The sequence below is a fragment of the Asterias amurensis genome, chromosome 16, assembly GCF_032118995.1.
Source record: "Asterias amurensis chromosome 16, ASM3211899v1".
NCBI lineage: Eukaryota > Metazoa > Echinodermata > Asteroidea > Forcipulatida > Asteriidae > Asterias > Asterias amurensis.
In genome coordinates this window covers 14446912-14472160 of record NC_092663.1, presented here as the reverse complement: position 1 = coordinate 14472160, position 25249 = coordinate 14446912, and the positions used below count along the sequence as shown (strand labels likewise).

Here is a 25249-nt window from a genome sequence, read left to right as displayed (position 1 = left end):
TGATGTTATTTAGGTTAATTTTGAAGCTTGGGTCAATTCCAAGCCCAGGTAATCAAGAGCCGAAATACAAAAACCAAAGTCTCGACGATCTCTTCAAAAATGAATTTTGTTTTCAACTTGAAATTGCATATTTGTTGTCTGTATACCTTACCAACAATCCCTCCCCTGCCTCTTCCAAAACTAGAAAAAAACAATTTAATATTGAACTGATTAAACGGAGCAGGAAATTTGTTGGGCACTAATAACAACAATTCTTTCATTTTTGAGTTTCCTTTTGTAAACTGACGCACAATGAAACAAAACAATGACATGAGATTAAACTGTCAAATTTGGAGATATTAAAAGACGAAAACTTTGATTGAGGTTTGACGTTGACAAAATGAGGAGATGTACGGCGTAGCAATATAAATCCATTCTGTCCAATTTTGTTTTGAGTCTTTGGCATTTCCCCCTCTCTATTTGTCATTTAACCACATGGACACAATTAAATGCTTTATAAGTAATGCAGAAAAGCCACCAAAAGCACATATCATTTTATTCTTGTTTTGCTGAGGAAATTTGATACAAAATAAGATACAATTTCCACCGTGTAACTGAATATCTATAAGTGCTGTATCTCGACTTATATAATTCCATTTGGTGAGGTATTGTATGCATAAGACACAAACGTCCACAGATATATATTAAACTTAAACCGTTTACAGATAGCGATAGAAAGCTGCCCTTAAAATTACTTTAGCATGATATGTACAAAGGATAATACGCGACTCTCCTGAAAACATTGCTCTGTTGTTATCCTTTTTTTTACTCTAAAAAACTTGACGACTATTGAAGGAGAAACTCTCACTTGTAAAGTGTACTACATACATCTTCATTCACAGTGAGTTAAGATTCATGTCATGGCCAAAAAATTGATCTACAAAAAGTATCAAAACCCTTTAAGATGTTATCATCCTGCAGCAGTTTATCTCTGGATCTCAAAAAGTTAGAAATAGCAATTCCTGAGCTCCGTATAAGAAGTAGAATTTTTGTTTTTATATTTAAAGGCAGTGGACAACTATTGGTAACTACTCAAAATAATTATGAGCATAAAACATTGCTTGGTAACGAGTAATGGGGAGAGGTTGATAGTATAAAACATTGTGAGAAACGGCTTCCTCTGAAGTTATGTGGTTTTCAAGAGAGGTAATTTTCCACGAATTTGATTTCGATACCTCAGAATTAGATTTTGAGGTCTCAAAATCAAGCATTTGAAAGCTCTCAACTTCGATGACCAACTGGTTTCACAGAAATATTATTTTATGCATATGTTGAGATACACCAAGTGAGAAGACTGGTCTTTGACAATTGCCAATAGTGTCCAGTGTCTTCAATAGATGGACATTTGCATCGGGGATAAAGAATTTTACTTGGTTTTACCCATTTTACCGGTGTCTGTACTGTTAGCACTGTATGCTCAGTACTTTCCCGAGTCATGTGAAAACAAATCACAGGCATATTACTCGGTTGGGATTCGGAGCCAAAACCTTATGTTTTTTTCTTGTAAAGTTTCTTATAATATTATTTTTTCCATAAGCCGATCTCCTTCAGAGATCAATACGTCTGATTTCCAAATGAATTCTTACAGTGCGTCAGAGGGTTACCTTTGAGTTTAACTACAGTACTGCTTTTCAATACTAACAAACGCTATCACAGCGCAAGGTCGACTAAAGACATTTCACATAAAATAAAACAAAATACACAAAGTTGACATTTACAAGAAACTGCCAATACTATTTCCGCACGGTTAGAGTAAAGTTCGTGTGTATATTTAGAGGAAAGCATTGATTAGTTCTCCCCCAGCACAACGCCGTAATTACGTTTATATAATCGGCGGTTCGGTTTATTTGCTCAGTGTGGTCGTGGGGAGAAATTGCCACGATAGACGGCGGGAAAATGTGTCCAGCGCTCGGTGCTCGATCTTCCTTAAGTGTCAGAGAATATCGACTCAACTTCACCTGCGTGCTTCGACTAGGTGACTTTGACCACGTCAAGAGTGCTATTTGATTAAAAAAATGTAATAATAATAATAATTTGATAGACAGTTTCATCCAATGCGTACACGGTCGTGTAAGTGGTATTTCAACCTGTCAGTGTTTGTGGAGTATACAGGGCGATTTCTTACACAGGGGCGATTTCATATTTTGTGGACTTTACTCAATGGGTCCACTTTTATGAAGAGTACATTCTTTGGGAGGGCAGATCATGAAGCAAATTTTTTTCTCAAATTTAAATTTGGTTCTCAAATTTGAGACCCGAAAAGCCTAAACACTTAAAGGCTGGCACTTGAACCTGTTGAAACTAAAGGGGAACGCCAGAGGCTCGAATCCGTTCTAAACTACCGATTAAGGTCCATTCAAAACTTGTTTTGAGTACTAATAACGGGCTACTTTTTAACGGCTCTGAGCATGCGTACACAAATGCTCAGTTTTGCGCGCGTAGGTCTATAAAAATAAGCACGCGCACAACTCTTTGAAAAAGCACCGTGCAAAAGTCTCCCTTTGAGTACTGATAAGTAAAGGGGTGACACATCTCATTCAATTGAACATTGACTAAATTTTATAATTTGGTTCAATCTCTTAAATGAACGATCTCACGATTGATCCGCCGACCAATCGATCAATCGATCGGTACAAAGATTGGCAAACTGTTCGATCAAATCAAAACTAGGGAAAACACTATTCGCGTTAAAGGTGTACTCGAAGGCGACTTTGACACGAGAGCAATTTAGCAAGGGCCTCTTGCTAAATTGTAGCATGGTTGTAAAATGTAACAAAATGTACCTCGTGTGAAAGGAAAACAATTTCTTCTAATGTCCAAGTTCTCTTGCAAAATCTTCTTACACATCGCTGCATTTTACATCCATGCTAAAATAAGCAAGGCACCCTAGTTAATTTGCTGTCGTGTGAATAGCACTTTTATCCACACAACCAATCTATAATATAGCCCCATATCGCACCACCAAAGTAAACGCAAACATGCCATTATCGCCATTACTACAAGAAGCTAGTTGTCATGGAGATAAAGAAAAAGGGGGTTGAATCAAGCGAAGGAGCAATAACATTTCACGAGCACGACGTTTAATCAATTGTATAACCACTATTTAAAAGTGGATTGGGTGACGCAAATTGACGCCATTTGTCACTAATGCACCCGCGTTAATGGGTGAGCGTGACAACGGGTTAGTGCACACTCTTACTTAACTTATTGCCAGCCAAACTTGATTATATCCCCCTTAAAATGTGAGTCTAACGAAATTAAACTGTAATTGCTGGGTCCGTCCAGGTGGGATATTGTTTATGGCTCTTAGAGCATCTCTCATATAATTAAGTGTGGGGAGAGACAGGAGGGGTGGGGGATGGGGGGGGGGGTGGCTGTAGAAAAGAAAAGTATTTTTTTAGTGCGTATTTTTGGCTGTTTGCAGAGATTTTATTGTGCAATGCGTTTTCCTTGTGTACTTGCTTTGTGATGCCAGACAATCGCGTTTTCATTCACACAGAACCCAATAGTGAGTGAGAGCCACACAACAACAACGTAGTATTTGAACTTGTACCTAAAGCACTGGACACTATTGGTAATTACTCAAAACAAATGTTAGCATAAAAACTGGTAACTAGCAAAGGAGAGCTGTTGATAGTGTAAAACATTGTGAGAAACTGCTCCCTCTGAAGTAATGTATTTTACTTTGAGAAAGAGGTAATTTGATTTGGTAGGAAGTCTACAACAGCTTTCGAGGCTTCTTGAGGAACATTTCACTTCGAAGTAATGTGGTTATGTACTAAGGTACAAGTTTGTATGCCTCAATAGTTGAATCTGATAGAGTTTACTGCTAACGGTGGGGCTTTTCAGATTGCGTAGATAGGTATTATAATTCTTCCTGCTTTATAGAAGTACATAATTTATTCGCTCCTGATTTTCAGCGATATATCAAACCCGTGACCTTCTGAAATGAATTTGTTTACATGTTAGTTTACTGTATATCTACATAAAAAATATTGAACATTTCAAAAAAACGAAGGTGTTCTTTCCCTTAAAGGCAGTGGACACTTTTGGTAATTACTCAAAATACTTAATAGCATAAAACCTTTCTTGGTAACGAGTAATGGGGAGAGGTTGATGGTATAAAACATTGTAAGAAATGGCTCCTTCTGGAAGTAACGTAGTTTTCGAGAAAGATGTAATTTTCCACGAATTTGATTTCGAGACCTCAGGTTTAAATTTTTACAGGTTTGTTATTTGATGCATATGTTGAGATACACCAAGTGAGAAGACTGGTCTTTGTCAATTACCAATAGTGTCCAGAGTCTTTAAAGGCAGGAATGAAATCGTCAGTGAAAAGTGCGTAAAAATTAACAGCTTTGCACTTGTCTGACAGTCAAAAGCAATTATATAGAAAACACTTGCTCGCTATAGATTTTTTCTCAAACTTGATTAGTAAATAATTATTGAGCCTTCATGATTCTTAAAAGGGTCTTCAACTCTTCAACTAGAAGACTCGTGCGTCGCGGGGCGGAGTGGGGGTCGATGTAACACGGGTAATGACCTCGGCTATCAGAGTTCAGATGAACTTGTTTAGAAGAAGGAACAAAATGCTTTAAAAAGCTGTCTTACAAAGATGCTTGCTCCCTGGAAGCATTTTTTTGTTGCACTTTATCCTCAAGAATGTTCCTGATTTTTGTTTAGGATTCCCTTTTTTGAATCGATTTAGAGAAATATTTATAAATTATAAGTTATAAATTGTGAGACCCAATTATGTAACACCTTATAATGGTTTACAAGGTGCTGCAGCGCATTAAGCAACCACTGCCAGGAACACAGGGCGATAAGTGTTAATGGGAGTTTTTACGTGCATTACACAACGCACGGGACCAACGGCTTTACGTCCCATCCGAAGGACGACAAATCGCAAAGTAAAAGTAAATGAAAGCACTTTGATATTGTCTGTTGTATTTTCTCACCAGGGATCCCAGAACGACCAAGGCGCCTACGTGTGTTTGTTAATGGTTGGCTAAACGATGGTGCCGCAACACGCGTCTTCTACTCTAAGGTGGTACCGGTCTTCCAGGCGGCAGGAACCAGACTTGACGTCATAGGTGATTAAAATTAATATGAAATGACGGCCATTGCTACAGCTATAGACCTTTCTTTGCAACATCACAGGCCGAGTCTGTGCCAACTTAGAATGGAAAACTACGGAAAGCAATAATGTACGGCAGAAACAGTTTTACGGCTTTGGCAATGACCATACTATATGGTTATGACAAAGGCCTGCTGGCTGTATGTTACAGCAAAACACATAAAACAAAAAGCCGGTTGCAGTCCTAGACACACTTATTTTAGTGTTCAAAATGATTGTCTTCACTTAGTGTACATTAATTTCGCCAATCTACCTATTACCCGCAAGTACACTTCAACTTTAATTACCGGTTTAACAGACGAACAGCGTATAACAAAAAACGCGTATGACGCCACAACGAAGCAGAACCGTATATAAAGCCTTTGAAATGTTGTTTGTCTTCTTACCATTAAAATAAATTGGTTCCTAAATGAAGATAATGTCTTTTTGCAACAAATTTTTAACCACTGCTTTCCCAGACAGCTCCGTGTACTTTCAAGGCAGACTCTGCTGACATTCTAATAAAAATGTAAATTTTACCCTTTTGCATGGTGCCTAGAATGTATACACTGCAAATTAAACCCAATTATATCCTTTGGATTATTGAAATGAGCAGACCATGGGGAGGGCTGTTTCATAATTCCTGGTTGGCTTTGTTTGGTTCAATGTCCTGGCTACGTAACTCTATGTATGCACTAACAATTTATTCAGTTACTGATGCTATTGGTAAGGTGCAGTAATATTAAAGATGCTATGTCAGATTTTTGGCCGATTTGACCCCCAAATTTTGATTTAAAATTCAATAGGTATTTTGATGGGGGTCGAGAAAGTTACAAGCTTTCATTTGAGCCATTGCTCGAAAAAGCCCGCCAATTATTATTAGTAGCAGTGAAATAAAGTGCTCACAATTAGTTTTTGTCGGGATCCCGACAATATATCACGTGACCAATTCCTATGTGTTTTATAAGAAACGTTTTAAATTTTTTGTCATGGTTCCTGACCATTAAAAGTAAAAGTTGCGGGTGATACTCTTTGAAATACCATTCACTCAAAAAAACATTTTTTTTTTATGTCTGTGACCCAAAAACTAACATAGCATCTTCAAAGACAGGCTGTACTTTTAGTATTATTGTCAAAGATCAGTCTTCAAATTATCTCAACATATTTTGTTTATATTTTATAATTTTATTTTGTTATGCACAAAAAACAATATACCTTTGAAGGTTTGGGCTTACTTGGCCTTTGTAGTTGCATGAGAACAATGAAGCAAAAACACACTCCTTTTTGCATACAGCATTGCGCTATCAGGATTTATATTTTTGTTTTGAAATGTCAAAGACGAGTATTCCCATTTTGGTGTATCCCAAAACATGCAAACAAAACAAAACTGTGGAAGTTTGGCCTTAAAGGGTCTTTGTACTTTTTGTAGGACAAAAAGCACAATGTCCACATACTTACACAGTTTGAAGATAACGATAGTAGAAAGCTTCCCTGAAAATATTACGTGCTGAGGTGCTGTAGTTTTTGAGAAATGAGTAAAACAATGTGATGAAAATACGTTTTTACATGACGAAAAAAATTATTTGCATGACATTGTTTTACACATTTCTCAAAAACTACAGCACCTCAGCAAGTAATATTTTCAGGGAAGCTTGCTACTATCATTATCTTCAAACTGTGTAAGTTTAATGTTAATCTGTGGACATTGTGTTTTATGTTACAAAAAGTACCAAAATCCTTTAATTAGTAAAGAAATAATAAACGACAAATTACCCTGTTGCATATAGAATTGTGTGATTTCAGATGCCTGAGAAAGAATTCATGCCTAAAGTTTTTCTCAGATTGAAATGTTGGGTGAAAACAAATATTTATTTAAAACAACTACTTAAAGGAACGTTACAGAATTGGTAAGAAACAAAGATCACACTCTACATAAAACTTACACGGTCTCATGATGATGATAGTTGAAAACATCCCTTGAAATATTTCTGTCTGAAATATCATATTTGATGAGAAATAAATAATCTAACTTCGCGTTTGGAGTTTATCGCTGAGTGAGAGTTTTATGCATGTTTATTTTGGCATCGATGCAATGCAAAATTTGGAATCGGTTTTTCACTATTCTCTCGTGAACAAGATGGCCGATCGATCTCAAACTTCTACAGGTTTATCGGTTTATGTATATGATGGATTGCATAAAATAGTGCTTACACTGTCAGCAACTGTTTGGTTAGCAAAAACCAATTCTGTAATGTTCCTTTAAAAAATGGGTCGGTTCGAACAAGCATCAACAGCTCTCCAGTGCTCTTTACAGAGTAAGTTTTTATGGTCATTCATTTATGGAGTAATTACCAAAGGTGTACCCACCCTTGACAATAAGAGAACAGTAAAGTACGTATGCAATTGTTTTTAGAAATATAAGTTAGACCGATCATGATGACAAATACAGAAAATTTAACATTATTTTTTTTCTACCAACATTTCCCCCCTAACTCTCATTTCTAAGTTACAACAAGAGAGGGCAGTGCCCACCAGATTCTTCAAACCGTTGATTTCGACAGTTACGATGGGTGAGTGTTAATGATGGCTGATTTGAATATTCATGATTGAAATTTAATATCTATTAAATATTCATGATCTTGTTGAATACCATATGAATGAGCTTTCCCTCAAGAAGATATATACACAACAATGAACTCACTCTACCGCAAAAACCCACTGACAGTAGAAAGGGTAAGGGGTAGGGTGACCCTCCCACACTCTCGCTCAAAACAGCGGCTCTCCTCTTGGCTCCTACCCCGCCCCAATTTATGTATTTGCACCATTTGACCCCGCCCCAATTTGTGGTTACGCAACTGAAAAATATAAGATCACAACAAAGCACACATTATAATATATATAGGAAGCTTTTCCTTACCCATCTTTAAGAGTGGATATGTTTAAATGTTGAGTTGAAACCTACAGTTCTTTTCAGAACCACCCCAACTAATTTAGAGATTATCATTACACCGCAAGCCTTAGTATATCGTATTTCAACCATGCAAAGTTTCGAATCCTACTTAAAGGCACTGGATACTATTGGTTATTACTCAAGATAATTGTTAACATAAAATCTGCCTTGAAAATGAGTAATGGAGAGCTGTTGGTAGTACAAAACATTGGGAGAAACGGCTCCCTCTGAAGTAACGCAGTGTTTGTGGAAGAAGTAATTTCTCACTAAAATAATTTTTTGAATTGAATTCGGGACCTAAGCTGAGGTCTCGAATTCAAGGCATCAGAAAGCACACAACTTGTGGGTGTTTTTTTTCTTTCATTATTCTCTCGCAACTTTGACGGCCAATTGAGCTCAAATTTTCAATTTTTTTTAATTTTGTGCTTATGTTGAGATACATCAACTGAGAAGACCGGTCTTTGACAATTACTAATAGTTTCCAGTGTCGTTAAGTCATGAACAATTAATAGCATCAATAGTTTCAAGCTGCCTCTAGCATAGAGCTATAAAAGCTCCATGGTAAGACACTCACTCTAGAATTGTAAAGGTCGATGGTCCCAATCCCACTTGAGTGATATGTCTGTCTGTTTTTTCCCACAAAACTCGGGAAAGTACTGAGTTTACCTTGCTAACACACATCGGTGTATAATATGGGTAAAACAAAAAAAAATAATATTCTTTATCCCCTATGCAAACTTAACATCTAGTAACACCTATAATATTTAAAATACTTAAACAATCCTTATATGTCCTGTATTTAGGGTTGTTTGTGTTGGCGGTGAGGACACAGTGAACGAGGTGGTACACGGCCTGTTGGAACGGACTCAGGTGGATTCGGACCTTGTGGACATTGATCCGGATACCAAGCTTATTAAGTGTGATATACCGCTTGGTATCGTCCCAGTTGGTGATTATCTAATTTTGATCAATTTTTAAATTCTTGTATCCAGCTTTATTTTCTTCAAAAATGTGTACTGTGACGTAAACTTTTTGTGTCAAGAAATCAAAATAACTGACTTTAAGTTCGTTTTTCAGGAATGTTTAACACCGTTGCTCATTCGTCGCAGGGTACCAGCGATGCCTTCACAGCAGCTCTCAACATCGTTCTTGGTAAATTTGAAATTTAAAATACGGATTTCCAAAACAGTAGGTGCATTTTGTGCTTTTCAACAACCAGCCCGAGCATTGTTTGATATTAATTTGAGTTGAAGCACCCATTAACTCATAGTTTGGTCGAATAAATGACTAACAGAAAAAATGTAACGTAGCATTACGTAACGATACGCTACGTTATGTTCGTAACGTTACGTACTAAACGTCTCGTTAAACATAACGTAAAATACTTAGAACGTTACAGTACGTTTCTTTACACAACGCTATGTTACATTTCGTTGCGTGCAAAGTGACGTTACGTTAAATGTATTTAACAGTTGTAACGTTTTATGTAACGCAACGTAAAACTTCAAATTCAATGTACAATGTGAGACAGTCGGGCACGCTTTGCCTGGTTTTAAGAACTATTGTTGTTCTTTTTTTCTTGACAGGTCACCGACACCCATTGGACGTAAGTGCAATCTTCCACAACCGAGCTTTTATTCGGTTTGGTTTTTCCCTGATGTACGGCTTCGGTGGCGACTGTCTCCGGAGGGCTGAGAGGAGAAGAACCAAGGGCGTGGTCGGGTCAAGAGCAGCAGAGTACGCAACAGTCCGAAGTGTCTTTAAATTGAGGTAATTCCGAAACAATGTTTTCTATTATCATCTTCATTAGACTGTGTAAGTTTTATGTAAATCTGTGATCTTCATGATTTTTGTTTTTACCAATTCTGAAACGTTCCTTTAAAGACACTGGTCACCTTTGGTAATTGTCAAAGACCAATCTTCTTACTTGGTGCATCTCAACATATGCACAAAATAACGAACCTGTAAAAACTTGAGCTCATTGGTCTTCGAAGTTGCGAGATATTAACGGAAGAAAAAACACACTTGTCACCCGCCGTTTTGTGCTTTTAGATGCTGAATTTCGACTGAGAAATTACTTCTTTCTCAAAAACTACGCTACTTTAGAGGGAATTATTTTTTACTATCAACAGCTCTCCATTGCTCGTTACCAAGTAAGTTTTTATGCCAACAATTATTTTGCGTAATTACCAATAGTGTCCAGTTCCTTTAACCTTACACTGACATCGTTTACAACATACGTCATTTGTTTTCGCGTGAACATTATTTTCATTGATGCTTGTTTTCTTTTTATAGACCGTATCGTTGTTCTGTTGAGTATCTACCGTCCGAGTCAAGCCTGGTGATAACCGACAGATTGCCTTGTAGAACGGGGTAAGTGAAATGGCCCACACGGTAAACGTTTTCGTGGGTGAAATTCTATGACATAAAAATGGTGTGTCGTGGTCTAGCGGCTATTAAGAGCACCGGACTCAAACTCTGGTGTTTCTGATCAGCAGAGTGTGGGCAAGCAAGATACTTAACCATGATGCGTTGTCCTTCGGATGGGACATAAAGCCTTTGGTTCCGTGTGTTGTGTAACGCACGTAAATATTACATTGCACTTATCGAAAAAGATAAGGGTTTGCCCCAGTGTTCTTGTTGTAATTGGCAGCATATAGCGCCACAGCACCTTGTTTTGGCAGCATATTGCGCCACAACACCTTGTTTTGACAGCATATTGCGCCACAGCATGCCCTTGTTTAAACAATAACATTGTGTCGAGGAATATGTCTCGTAACTAAAAAACGTTGCTCCACATGAAAAAGACAGTGAGCACTTTGACACGCCCCTTAGGGTGTGATAAAGCGATATAAGAACCTAGTAGGCCTATTATTTGACTACAATTTCACTTTAAATGGTCTATTGGGTACTTTTTGCAGGACAAAAATCACAAAAACACAATTTCCACATATTAACATTAAACTTACACAGTCTGAAGATAGTTATGGTAGAAAGCTTTACTGAGGTGCGTTAGTTTTTGAGACAATGAGTAAAACAAGTCACTTCGTCTCAGGAGACGAAAACTATAAGCATGTAAAACGTATTTTCGTGCACTGTTTTACACATTTCTCAAAAACCTCATCGAGTATTATTTTAAGGGGAAGCTTTTTATTATAATCATCTTCAAACTATTAAACGTAAATCTGTTGACATTGGAAAACGATGCTAAATTGTAGAATAAAGAAGATAGAACCTGTCACGGTAAATATTATGTGTGCACAGTTTTAAAACAGTAGACATGAGGCAGGCTCTAATGTTCTAATTGAGAAATAATGGCAATAATTAGCCTAAATAAATTGGCAATGTGATGCAGTAAAACTGGAGATAGCCTGTGATATATAGAGCTTCGCTCATGAAAACCCGTTGACCTCAAATTGTAATACAATCCACTAGAAACTCCAGCTAATTATATCTTAATTTGCTCTAAATGTAATCAGCACATCGCTCAATCTATCGATCGACAGGTGTGCGACATGCAAGACCGAGCACCCGAAGGATGGGACACAGGGTGTAGACACTCCCGGGGAACCAGGAGCGAAAGACGGCACTAGCGAAGTGCCCGAAGTCGGTGGTGATGGAGGGACCGGACACGGCAGAAATGGGAGAGCTAATGGGAAGTGTGTTCGTGTTGTAGAGGGCAGTAATGAAGAGCAGCCGGATAGGGGAACGACAGGTTTGTCTATGATGATCGGTGTGTGCTCATTTTGGTACCATGGTTCCGAAAGGTTTCGGGTTCGAATCCTACCAATGAGTATATACGTTATTTGGTTTGTTCTAATCATAGTTATAAACGTACAACCAATGTTTGTATGAGAGGGATTGGCTGTTGCCAGCCCGGTATGTTTTTATCCCCTTTTTGGAGTTTGCCGAGCTCCATTGACGGGAACATCATCTAAGAAAAAAAGAAGGAAACAAAATGAACAAACAAAACAACAGCTCTGGTCTCAACCGACCGAGTTCCACGTTGTCGTCAAAGCAATCCCAAAGCAGGTCATACCGTCAAAGTAACTAACTTGAGGTCAAACTGCTAAAAATATTTTAAAATAAGCCACTCACTACACCAGCCCTGTCAGCGCTAACTCAAGGCCAAAGACTCCCAAATTTGTTGAAGATTCTTAATACTTTCCCCTTGTCCAATTATCAGACTCTCACCTACCCGACGGTGAATGGATCAGCCTGACGGGTAACTTTCTTAGCATCAGTGCGATGACCCTTCCTAACCTCTGCAGCTGGTGCCCCCGTGGCCTTTCACCTTTGACCCACCTAGCGGATGGTCGGCTTGACCTGGTGCTGGTACGGGACACGGCCAGGGGGGAGTTTGTGCAGCATCTAAGGCGGCACGCAACCACCAAAGACCAGGCAAGATTCCATAACTTTTTCATAATCTATACTATTAAAAGCGTAACCTGCGCCATCTTGGATCGAAAATTAGAAGGTCCAGTGGTATGGCATCCTTGTGGAATCCAACACGGTTGTTTGTGTGGAATTCAATACGTTTGTGTGGTCTTAGACGTCGGGTTGCAAGTCTGCAAAACCCGGATCCAAACTCGCACTTACAAGTCATGTGATTGGAGGAAGTTTGGGCGGCGACCGTGCGTCAACCACTGGTCGATGTTGTTACCAGACTTCCTAGAAATCTTTCTGACAGGTGACTCATTGGACAGTGTTTCGCAGATGGTGCTCCGGATTGGTTCATTCATTGCCCCTTGCCCGCCCACCCACCATTCGATCCGCCCTTTTTGGTCAGGTTACTTTCGTGTTGTACTAAGCATGGTTCTCCGGATTGGTTCATTCATTGTCGCGCAGGGTCGAAAGGGTCGAAGAGGCTGGGTGCCAGGACAAACCCGAAACAATCTCACGAATTTGACCGAATTTGCATTGAATGGATGAAGTACCGTAGATTGATGTTTCGCAGGCGACCATGTGTCAACCACTGGTCGACGTTGTTATCAGACTTCCTAGAAATCCTTCTGCGGGTGACTCATTTGTTGAAAAGATTAAATGGATAATATTTATAAAAAAGCATTCACTTCCAAACGGCGTGAGAATTATCATGATGAACAAGGTTGGGATCAAACGGAAGCTTAATAATTTGGAAACATTGGGTAGGGCCGGCTATAGGTTGGAAGGTGTCTAAGGGAACTTTACAATTAATAACATTTTGGGGTTGGAGGGGGGGGGGGCCTTACACAAAGAGCCATTCTGGTCAGTGTATTGTGAGTGGTGTGTTGTCTGGTTTGAGACAGGCCACCTGTTGCTTGGTGAAGAAGGTCGCCGTGGGACCACTTTAGGTTGACAGTGGGTGGCGACCTTGGACCTTTTGCCAGTAAACTCAAATGGGTACATGAATTACGTTTTAGAATACGGTCTGTTCATGGAGGTATAATGTTGCAGTTTCAGAGTTTAACCATGGAGGTAGAATTGTGAAACCATTCCTTACTCTATGGTGAAACTTATACACGTACGTCAAAGGCATGTTTTGAAGCTGTAAAAAAAGAACTTTGCTTTGCATTTGGTCAAAGTTGTTAAGCAAAACGACATTAAGTTTCCTTTTGAATAAGTCCATTCACAAAATTGGTTAGAGCAGTGTGTCGGTCAGGTCTCAGAATGTACATTTTGCCAAATCCATTTTGAAGCCTAATTTAGCCATCGGCCCGTCGGGTTGGTTACTCATGGAGATAATATTAACAAAAGAGACCTCGTGCGGCTGAATGGGGTACATTTTTAGGAGTTTGTCTATTGACCCAAACTGGACGTAACAAACCTTAAACATGACTTGACATGCTTTCTGAAAGTGAAATAAGTTAGAGAAAATGGAGTGGGGACGAGTTTATCGTTTTTATTTAGTTTGTACGATATAGGGTTCCAGAGATATGGGATGTATGGAGGTTTGTTCCTAGAGCAGCGTGAACATGAACGCGGTCAGAAATTGTGTCGTTTGTCTTTCAAATTTCGCGAGATGCAATAAGCCCAAAGTGACAATAAAAAAATAAAAAAAAAACCAGACCTCCCAAGTCTCACGCATTAGGAGTGAGACTCACGCATTTGGGCTCTGTCTCACGCTCACACGCACATCAACCATTATTGGGGCGAGATCGGGGAAAAAAAATTAACGACATTTTTTGTACAAAATTTGTACAAACAGAGCGCAAATATGCAGATTGCGCACGCTTTTGCTCATCCAGTAGGTTCAGCTCAAATTCGGCAGAGCGCAAAACGCTTATTGCGCACAAGTTTGTTCCGATTCTTTTAGCAAATTCGTTGAAATGCGCTCCACTAGCGAAGACACAACAGGCAGAAGAAGTGAGCGATTGATTTTGGACATCATTTTTAGTCTATTTTTTTCAAGTTTGGAAGGATATAATCTGACACAATCGAACCTCCACATTAACCATTAACATCTCCTGTGTACCTCAAGTGAGTTTTAATTATTCTGAGGAGGTTTTTGATGCATTTTGAAACACCTTTTGTCCACATTCACATTGTTTTATTTATTGATAAAAAAAAAAAGTTGGGCGGCGATTTAAAAAGGCCTTCTTAAACTGGCAATTTTTTTTCCGGGGGGATGGGGGTTGAGCTTTGAAAAATCTCACACATAGCTGGCCTCTGGACTTGGCATCTCTGCCTGCAAAACACTTTTTTGACGTTCACGTTAAGTGCTCCCGTTATACATGCAGCCTATTGACCAGAAAGTTTACAAGACCAATTCAGATGAGAATAAACTAAAAAGAGGCCTACGCTCTTACCGCCCCCGCCCCCCCCCCCGAAAAAAAAGAAAAAAAAAACAGTAGATAAATTAGATTTGTGGCACACAGCATGTTCCAAAAACTCGCTTTACTTATAGTGCTGTAGCAACGCTATGTATCGTGGGACGTAAAAATGTCATTTTTGACGAAATTTTTAAAAAGGAAATCAAGCATTATGAATGTATATTGAGTGTGTGGAGAAAGTTTTGGTAGTGTAGTACAAAAGAAACTTTAGTTATTGCTGGCTAACGGTCAGTTTCACCTATCAACGCTGATTTGAAAAACGTGTAACGTTAGGGAGGCCCAACTTATTAGACCCCTATAAGGCTCACGGGGGAGCCTTATAGTTTCTAGATGCATAAGGTACGTGACACGAGGTGGGTACAGCCACTGCAAGTAGTGGTGGACGTGCGAAATAGCTTCATTTTGGGTTAGAATTATGACGCCATGCATAAATATTGAGAGAGGCGTATAACACCCTCACCCACATTTCGAAATATTTGTGTAAAGGATTTTTATATCCTAGCGGGGTGCCGCGCGAAGCGCGGCATCCCGCTAGTCAATATTAATGGGAAAGGTTTAAATATTGGGATGGGTGAAATGCCAACTTTGTAAAAAGTACCATCGCCTTTTTCTCTTACTGAACGCACTTGGACAGTAGAGTTGTTACCAAGCGTAAATCATACACACACTTTTTGCATTAAGTCAGTGGACAAGGCAACAATTTTGATTTTGCACATGGTTGATGACGATGGACGAATATTTCATTATCTATAACTTATTATATAGTGGTTTATTTCGCTTACGTGCACTCTAAGCTGCTAACCTTCCTGAACCCGTCAACCACCGGTTCTTTTCACAACCAACACTACCCAAAAGAGAATGTCACTCTCTTCTTGCATAATTATGGTGCTACCGCACACCTCACCTGACTTCAGTTAATTGTTGTGTCAAAACAGCCAGAAATAGGACCTACTTATAATCGGAAGCAGCCTGCCACACTATAATTAGGCCAAACTTCTCTTTTTGTTTATGCATATAATTATCGTCTGTTGTTTATTTCAGTTCGACTTCCCATTCATATCCGTCCACTGCGCAAGAGCCGTGCGCATCCTACCCCTTGGCTGGGATGACAAACCATGTACGTCACTCACCGAAGACAGTCAGAGTGACGTAGGAGATTTCAACAGCGAAGAAGCCTCTCTCAAAACAGACATTGGGGGCGCTGTAACGGCGACCACGAAGAAGGAGTTCTCCATGTGGAACGTCGACATGGAACTCATGGCACCCGTTGCCATGGAGATGAGGTAAAGACCTGGGACGCGATGGGTCCAGCTAGGACTGAGACACTTTATAAGGTGCAAGTGATGACACGTTAGTTGTCACTCAGTGTCACAAAATAATCACAAGTAAGTGATGACACGTTAGGTGTCACTCGGTGTCACAAAAAAATCACAAGGAAGTGATGACACGTTAGGTGTCACTCAGTGTCACAAAATAATCACAAGGAAGTGATGACACGTTAGGTGTCACTCAGTGTCACAAAATAATCACAAGGAAGTGATGACACGTTAGGTGTCACTCAGTGTCACAAAATAATCACAAGGAAGTAATGACACGTTAGGTGTCACTCGGTGTCACAAAACAATCACAAGGAAGTGATGACACGGTAGGTGTCACTCAGTGTCACAAAATAATCACAAGGAAGTAATGACACGTAAGGTGTCACTCGGTGTCACAAAAAATCACAAGGAAGTACTGATACGTTAGGTGTCACTCAGTGTCACAAAATAATCACAATGAAGTGATGACACGTTAGCTGTCACTCAGTGTCACAAAACCAAAATCACACTGAGTAAGTGATTGCATTATCATTATTACTGTGGTCACATAAAGAAATGCTACTGATTGTAAACGCCATTTTCATTCACTAAGTAATTTTCATTAGTATTATAGTCTTATGATCAATACTGAAGAAAAAGTTTTTTACAATTCTTGACAAGGGAAATTCTGAAACCCGTGTTTGATTTATTTCTGTTTTTTCCCCAAAGGGTACACAAACAACTGATGACCCTATTCGCATCAGGCATTCAAGAAGCGGAACCCGCGCATGTCAGCTGCGGATGCCTCTGACGTCACAAGGCTCTGCGTCCGTGGACCGCCATTAACAAAAAAAACAAAGCCACGATCAACAGACCTTGGGTCACTACCGGATTACAAATATTACTTCCTGTACATATTGCAGTCGTTACTGGAACCAGTACCAAGGAACCAACTCGTCCGAAACCAACTCGTCCAGAACCAACTCGACTCTCGTTGGATGACTTCCCTGATGGGTTGAACAAGCCACATCAACCCCTTGCCATTGTTTAATAAAGTCCGTCTTCCTATTTTTCTATGACACGTTATAATGAAATGAAACCACTAACTTGATTCATCAACACCTTGACTTGTGGACAAGTCGTTAAAATGTCTGTCGTGGTGATACCGAGACGGCTCTCTCGCAATTATCTCACAAGAGGGCTGCTCTCTGCACGAGAGGGCTGCTCCCTGCGTGAGCGACTACTGCTGAGAGCTAGAGTAGTATAGTGTCTCACTCAGATATCGGCCCTCTCGTGAGATAGTTTTTCGAAAGCCGTTTCGCCAACACCGCGGCAGACATTTAACGACTTGTCCACAAGTCTAATCAGCAGCCAAAGGTGAATGCCACATGGCAACAGAGAGATTGGCCCTGAAACATGAGAAGTTCTTCCGAAATACAAGTGTTACTGGCTATTCATGAGCTACTTCTATGTACAGTGACTATAGAGCTGTTCGGGCTTCAAGTATTAAGAGTATTATTTTAGTGGACGCTATAGGTAGCAGCAGACATGCGTTTAGACATGTCAATGTCCCCATGCACGAGTAAGAGCACCACGTAGAGTGTGATAGAGTGTTGAGGGTGCACTTAACACAATAAACCACTAGAGGGCTCCCTTTGTAATAAATGCGACTGTTACTAAAACAACATCATTGGTGTGAATACCATCTTTCAAATTGACTTCGATAAAGGAGACCTGGTGCAGTTCCACCAGTAGAGGGCTGTCACCACAGGAGCAACACAATCTTCACGCGACAACTCGTCTTGCAGACACGTAGCATTAGACTATGTGCGCAACTGCACTTCCATTTTATAGTTTTAGTTAAAGGCAGTGTACACTATTGGTACCACCTCTGAAGTGACGTAGTTTTCGAGAAAGGAGTAATTTTCCACGAATTTGATTTCGAGACCTCAAGTTTAGAATTTGAGGTCTTGAAATCAAGCATCAGAAAGCACACAACTTCGTGTGACAAGGTTTTTGCTTTCATTATTACCTCGCAACTTCGACGACCGATTGAGCTCAAATTTTCACAGGTTTGTTATTTTATGCATATTATGTTGAGATACACCAACTGTGAAGTCTAATCTTTGACAATTACCAATAGTGTCCACTGTCTTTAAACATTTTGATACAAATACTTTGAACAAAATGTTATTACTTTATCTTATAATTTAGTGTAAAATACGAAAAAACGCTACGGTGAAGTTATCTTGAGTGAACACAAACTCAAAACTACGGGAACAATGAACTATTATCTAGCCAACGTCCCTAAATTCCCGATTGTGGAACCACAAAAAACACAAATCATTCCATTAATACAACGTGATAATAAACAATAACTGATCTAACCATGTAGCTATAGACAGAGTGATCACATGGTGTTTATTTAAATTCAATTAAATTCAATTTTTATTGGTCCTACCATGGAGGAAATTCATTTTGAATACATGCAATACAGACAAAATTAATAAAGCACAAATAAACAAACTACTGGAAATACATTATACTAATTAACCAGGAAACTACATAATAAACCACAATGGAATCATACTGAAAACAACATCTAAGCAGAAAGTAAACAAAGTAGTTAAACACTGAGGTTGAGTAGACGGACAGAGTATGGTATGGAGGAGTTGAGGTACCTGTTTGTTTTGCATCGAAGTGACTGCCATCTCCTACCACTTCTTAGTTCTATGAAGAATTTGTTCAATGCATGGTTAGTGTTACATTCGATTGCCTCTGCTTTAGATCGAACCTTATCTTTGCAAGTTTCATCAAGATCGATGTCTATCCCTAGGATTTTGGATGCTTGTTTCACAACCCGTGCTTTCACTTCGTGTCTGAGAACAATGAACTTTCGATGCTGCAGGCTAAGTCTAAAGTGAGCTTTCATAGCAGGCCTACATCTAAAAACGGGTTTATATTGTAATGATTTCCCAAACAAAATCACCTGCCAATCTCTCCTAATTCTAAACGAAGTAGGATAATATTTCTCTGATTCCCAACCAAATCGCTATTTGAGACGATACGGAAGGGACGGACGTCCTTTCGTGTGAAATAACACTCACCCAATGACATTATAGCAACACGCAAGCCCGAGTCATTGTTCCGATCGAAACGAACATCACCAGACAACATGGATTGAATGTTAATAGGTTTTGTATCAAGTTCCATTTTGCTTTTGGGTTTATACAGACATTGTCATCGAGATCAGTTTCAATATTGCATTTTTAGCCTGAAGCGATGCAAAATTTAAAGGCACTGGACAATATACTGGTAATTATACTCAAAATAATTGTTAGCATAAAAACGTTAATACTTGATAACAAGCAATGGAGAGCTGTTGATAGTAAATTTAAAGGCACTGGACACTATTGGTAATTACTCAAAATAATTATTAGCATAAAAACTTACTTGGTAACAAGCTATGGAGAGCTGTTGGTAGTATTAAACATTGTGAGAAATGTAGTTTTGAGGTAATTTCCCACTCAATTATCAGAAGACTTCAGGCCTGAAGCCTTTTATTATGCATCTGAAAGCACACAAATTGTGCAACAAGGGTGATTTTTAATGGGTGGTCATTCTCTTGTAAATTCGACGACCAATTTGCGTCAAAAATTTGACAGAATTGTTGTTTTACAAAAACTATGGGATACACTAGTGAGAATACTGGTCTTGACAATTACCAAAGGTATCCAGTGCCTGTAGGTTGACCAAAACATCGTGTTTTTGTTTATTATTCTCTTGCAACTTTGATGACCAATTGAGTTCGAATTTTCACAGGTTTGTTATTTCATGTATATGTTGAGATACACCAATTGAGAAGACTGGTCTTAGAGATTGTACCAAGGTGCGCCTTTAGAAAATCAAGACGTTGCACATTCAAATGTTGTTGCTGCAAGTTTGCGGTATGTCTGATATGAACAAAGTCCCTCCAGGGGCCAATTTCATAGAGCTGCTTAAGCAAAAAATCTGCTTAAGCACGAAAATAGCTGTTTTTTTTTACACATGTTACTGGCCAAAATTTCATGCCATGTACATTGATTGAGACTGGTATTTAGCTGTTGTTTACTTAGCATAACAATTGAGTGGGGTCTTGGCCGATAATCTGATTTTACTAAGCAAGGAATTTTTTGCTTATAAGCAAAGATTTTTGCTTAAGCAGCTCTATGAAATTGGGCCCAAGAAATACGATTTGGAACTGGGTGTGTGCCAATATATTGTTGGCTGTACTGTTCCCATAATCACAAGTTTGTCTGTTCTGCCAAGCCAGCAACACCACAATATTTGGATGCCTATTTTGGACACGGAAACACTTAAAATATCATCCCAACAAACAAGCAAACAAACAAAAACACCCCAACCAACAACACCCCTAACAAAAACAACAAAACAAACAACAAAACAAAAATAACCAATTTACATACAATACACTGATCTCACACATGATCGATTGACCGAAATGCATGATATTGATCAATAGCTTGGCCGTGAAACTCAAGGGCGAACAAAACATCCTTGGTCACCTAGAATCGATTTATTGATTAGTTTGATCGCCTTCGTGATCTAATAAAAGAATTGTATTAGACAAAGCAAGCTTTACAATGATGACATTCCACACACGATCATTCTATAGAGAAAGTGCTTTGCGATTGTCCCGCTCAAGGGCATGTCGTAATGTTGAAATGGAAGGGACATGTCACACAAGGCAATTTACAGGCAACCAGTTCCAGGCAATCTCCAAGTAGAAAATCCATTCACATTTCAATGTTTAGGTATTTTTCTTGTTGATCATAAGATATTGTTTGAAAATCAACTCATGAGCCACCGAAGTGGTCCTGTAGCATGCACTGAATTTGGTTGCCTCCAAGCTGGCTGTAAAAGTTGCCTCGTGTAACAAGGCCCTTATGTTGTGGCAATAATATTAAAGGAACACGTTGCCTTGGATCGGACGAGTTGGTCTATAAAAAGCGTTTGTAACCATTTTTTTTTAAATGCATATAGTTAGAAAGCTGTTTTAAAAGTAGAATACTATGATCCACACAAGTTTGCCTCGAAATTGCGAGGTTTGCTCTTTACTGTGCGAACTAACACGGTCGGCCATTTATGGGAGTCAAAAATTTGACTCCCATAATTGGCCGACCGTGTTAGTCGACGAGGTAAAAGGAAAACCGTGCAATTTTGAGGCATGTTTGTGTGGATCATTGTGTTCTACTTTTACAACATCTTTTTACCCATGTGCATTTCATAACAAACGGTTACACACGCTTTTCAAAGACCAACTCGACTGATCCAAGGCAACGTGTTCCTTTAATGGCTTTACACATCAAACGGCATAGTTGGTTTATATTTCAACTCAATTAAGGTACACATTATTTTGTTTTCATACTTTTAACGACAGTTACATGTAATTATGGAGTAAAACTAACATTAAAGGGAAGGTACACGTTTGGTAATTACTCAAAACAAAATATTAACTTAAAAACTGACTTGGTAACGAGCATTGGAGAGCTGTTGATAGTATAAAACATTGTGGGAAACGACTCTGAAGTCATGTAGTTTTTGGGAAAGAGGTGATTTCTCACTAGAATATTAAAAGACTTCTAGCTAGAAGTTTTTTATTCCTATCTGAAAGCACACAAATTCGTCCAACAAGGGTGTTTTTTCTTTCATCATTTTATAATAGATGTTAAATTTTATCATCATTTTCTCGCAACTTTGATGACCAATTGAGCCCAAATTTTCACAGGCTTGCTATTTTATGCTTTAAGTTTGAATACACCAAGTGAGAGCACTGGTCTTTGACAATTACCAAACGTGTACAGTGCCTCTTAAGTAGCAGGATAAGTTTTTTGATGAGCAGAAGCTTGTAAAAAACAGGCCAGGCCTACAGAAAAACGAACTTAAGAAATATACAGACAAGCAAACAAAAGGACAGACCAACAGAAGACATGACGGCTACTCTGATACAAGTAATGTGTAGATCAGAGCGTACGACAGCGAATTCAAAAATGCGAAAAGAAAGATTGCAGAACAGTGACACAAGACATTGGCAACCCTGCAGTGTCCATTTTGCAATAATAATAAGTTTTGGATTCTTTTCAAGTCTGAGCATGACTGACGCCCGCTAGAGAAAAATGTGCGGGAAGTGATTAACACAATTCGAATGTAAGGACAATGCAATAAATCCCAAGTCACTGTCAATACTGGCTCTGCTTGGTGGCAAGGGAGGAAGTTAAACAAAATTGTTGCTACAACACAGGGAAAAATTTCATAAAGCCTACATGTTAGCACAACAACTTGCTAAGCACGGAATACTTGCTGAGCAGAAACAGGTCACCAGCCAAAAAATATCATAAAGTTTGTTGCTCATGGCTTGTGTCCCATCCAATTTTTTCTTGGCAAAGAAATTTGTCAAGCAGTGTTTTCTGCTTATAACACTAACAGCTTTATGAAACTGGGCCCACGGCCCAAGATTCATAAAGCCTGTAAACACACAAAAAAGCAAAAACTGCTAAGCCAAGGGAAATCTTGCTTATCAAAAACAGGTTACCAGCCAACATTCCATAAAGTTTACATTGTCTCGACTGATGCTCAACAAATGTTTTGCTTAGCAAATAATTTCGCTGAATAGTATTTCCTGCTTAACAGCTTTATGAAAAATTTGACACTGGTAGTTTGCCAAGGTTCTTGAACCGATTTGTATTGTGGTTTCTATCAGGAACAACATCCTGAGCCAATTACATGTCACTTTTTCCTGTTTTCAAAGTTTATGAAACTGCCAACCGCCACAAGGGTTGCACCACTCTAAATAGATTTCCTTGGCAAACAATGCTAACTTTTAAGTTTTCAAAAATTCTAAATTTTGTGAAAAAGTTTCCCAGCCCCTTGAAAACCAATCGAATAATTATGTTATTTTCAGACCACTTTTGAATTTTTGCTCCTCTCCCATGAAAAAAAAAAAACCACCCCCGAAAATGCTTGGTTTTTTTTCAAAACCGAACTGCCACAAGTTTTCATGAGCAATGCTCAAAATCTAATTTTGTGCAACGGTGTTTTTGCTTTCATGATTCTCTTGTGACTTCGATGACGAACTGAGTTAAAAATTTCACAAGTTTGTTACTTTTTGCATAATATTATGTTAGGATACTTCAAGTATGAGTGCTGGTCTTGTAGAGGTTTATCAATTTTTTTTTCTTCTTGAGGAATCGCTATCGGTTTTGGGTTTGCGGTTAATTAAGTGTCATTGTAAGCAGGACAAATCCGCCAACTATCACTTTAAAGTGTGATGTACGGAAAGAAAAGAAATGTTTTCCTCACCACCAGTGCTGGTTTTGGCTTTCCAACACTATATCCACACACCACGGAAACAACAACAAAAACCATTGGTTGGAGGAATTTAACTGTGTGTTATAAGGGGGAATTCCCATCAATACCCTTATGCGAATTGGTTCACGATTTATTTGTTCAAGTCAGAAATAATTTCTGTAGTGATTACCCTACGTGCAATAGCATAAAACAACTTTGTTAAAGGAACGCGTTGCCTTGGATCGGTCGAGTTGGTCTATAAAAAGCAATTGTAACCATTTGTTATAAAATGCGTATGATTAGAAAGATATTTTAAAAGTAGAATAAAATTATCCACTCAAAGTATCACTCAAAGTTGCGTGGTTTTCCTTTTACCTCGTCGACAAACACGGTCGGCCATTAAATGGGAGTCAAATTTTTGACTCCCATAAATGGCCGACCGTGTTAGTTTGCAAAGTAAAAGGAAAACCACGCAATTTCGAGGCAAATTTGTGTGGATCATTGTATTCTACTTTTAAAACATCTTTCTAACCAAATGCATTTTATAAAAAACCCGGTTACAAAATGCTTTTTATAGACCAACTCGTCCGATCCGAGGCAACGTGTTCCTTTAAAGGTGAACAGCACCTAGAACGACTTCAATGCAATGTCATGTCTGAAGGTTAAAGGTACACTTCAATTCAATTCAATTCAATTGTTTATTGTCACACATATAACATATACAGTGAAATTCACTTCGGCTTGCGAGTCTAAAAATGATCCATGATTGATGTTTTAGATGAGTATTGGTTTCATCTGGTTTTCAGGAAACGAATTTCCTCAAAGAAATGCGGTTATCAACAAATCAAGCTATCAATGCCTCGTCTTGGATTTTGTCTACCCCTGAAACCGGAACATAGACCTGTAAAGGGGTATTACAGAACTAGGGAAAAAAAATCATCTAAGATCACAGATATACAAAAAACTTATTCGGTCAAATGGTGATAATAGAAAACACCCTTGAAATATTTCTGTCTAAAATGTCCTTAAAATGTTTTTTTTTTTTTTTTTTCGATTTCGTGCAAAATGCCTAATCGGTTTTTACTATTTTCTCGTTACCCGGATGGCTCATCGATACAAGTTTCTCTTTTTGTGTTGTTCTGAAAAGATATATAATATAATGTTGGCTATTATTTGGTTTTGATCAAACGGCCTACTTGATTGAGTGTGAGACAAAATCCTAACTATTTACTTTTGGTTAAAGTTTACTTTTGGTTTTGTTTGTACATAAAAAGTATCGACATTTCAATACGTATATGCTACTGAATGCTACTTGGGCGTTGTCAAACGTCATTTGTCTGAGTGGGCATGCTCTACTAATTTTTAGTTGAGTCACATTTGGTTAAAACGGAAACAAAATGTCTTGCGAGTTACATCATTTCGGATTCCGCGAAATTCAAGTCATCGTTTTTGAGAAACCCTCAAGATAACTATGACTCGACCATTTTGAAACGGGGGATCCCATGCATTTAACCCGACAACAATTAGAATCGGCCAACGACCGGCCTATTCCTTTGCTTTAATAAATCTGATGAAACAAAACAATTAATGGTACTGTAGCTTTTGTTATTGACAGTCATTAGGGTGAAACTGTTTTTCATGCGAATGAGCGCAGCGAAGAAGCATGAAAGTATGAATCATTGTAATG

The 25249-nt window shown here is 38.7% G+C and overlaps 2 protein-coding genes across 2 annotated transcripts in view; one reads left to right on the top strand and one right to left on the bottom strand.

The window, feature by feature from the left end:
* Positions 1 to 18084, top strand: part of LOC139948926 (ceramide kinase-like protein) — a 35108-nt gene extending 17024 nt beyond the window's left edge. The window contains exons 3-12 of the mRNA XM_071947298.1: positions 5001 to 5132; positions 7662 to 7725; positions 8909 to 9054; positions 9183 to 9257; positions 9692 to 9875; positions 10401 to 10478; positions 11612 to 11820; positions 12292 to 12506; positions 15959 to 16200; positions 16945 to 18084. Of these exons, the coding sequence (XP_071803399.1) occupies positions 5001 to 5132; positions 7662 to 7725; positions 8909 to 9054; positions 9183 to 9257; positions 9692 to 9875; positions 10401 to 10478; positions 11612 to 11820; positions 12292 to 12506; positions 15959 to 16200; positions 16945 to 17026 (1427 nt within the window). The 3' untranslated portion in view covers positions 17027 to 18084. The remainder of the gene's footprint in view (positions 1 to 5000; positions 5133 to 7661; positions 7726 to 8908; positions 9055 to 9182; positions 9258 to 9691; positions 9876 to 10400; positions 10479 to 11611; positions 11821 to 12291; positions 12507 to 15958; positions 16201 to 16944) is intronic.
* Positions 1 to 25249, bottom strand: part of LOC139948964 (sugar transporter SWEET1-like) — a 78922-nt gene that overhangs the window by 41921 nt on the left and 11752 nt on the right. The gene's annotated exons all lie outside the window — the stretch shown is intronic.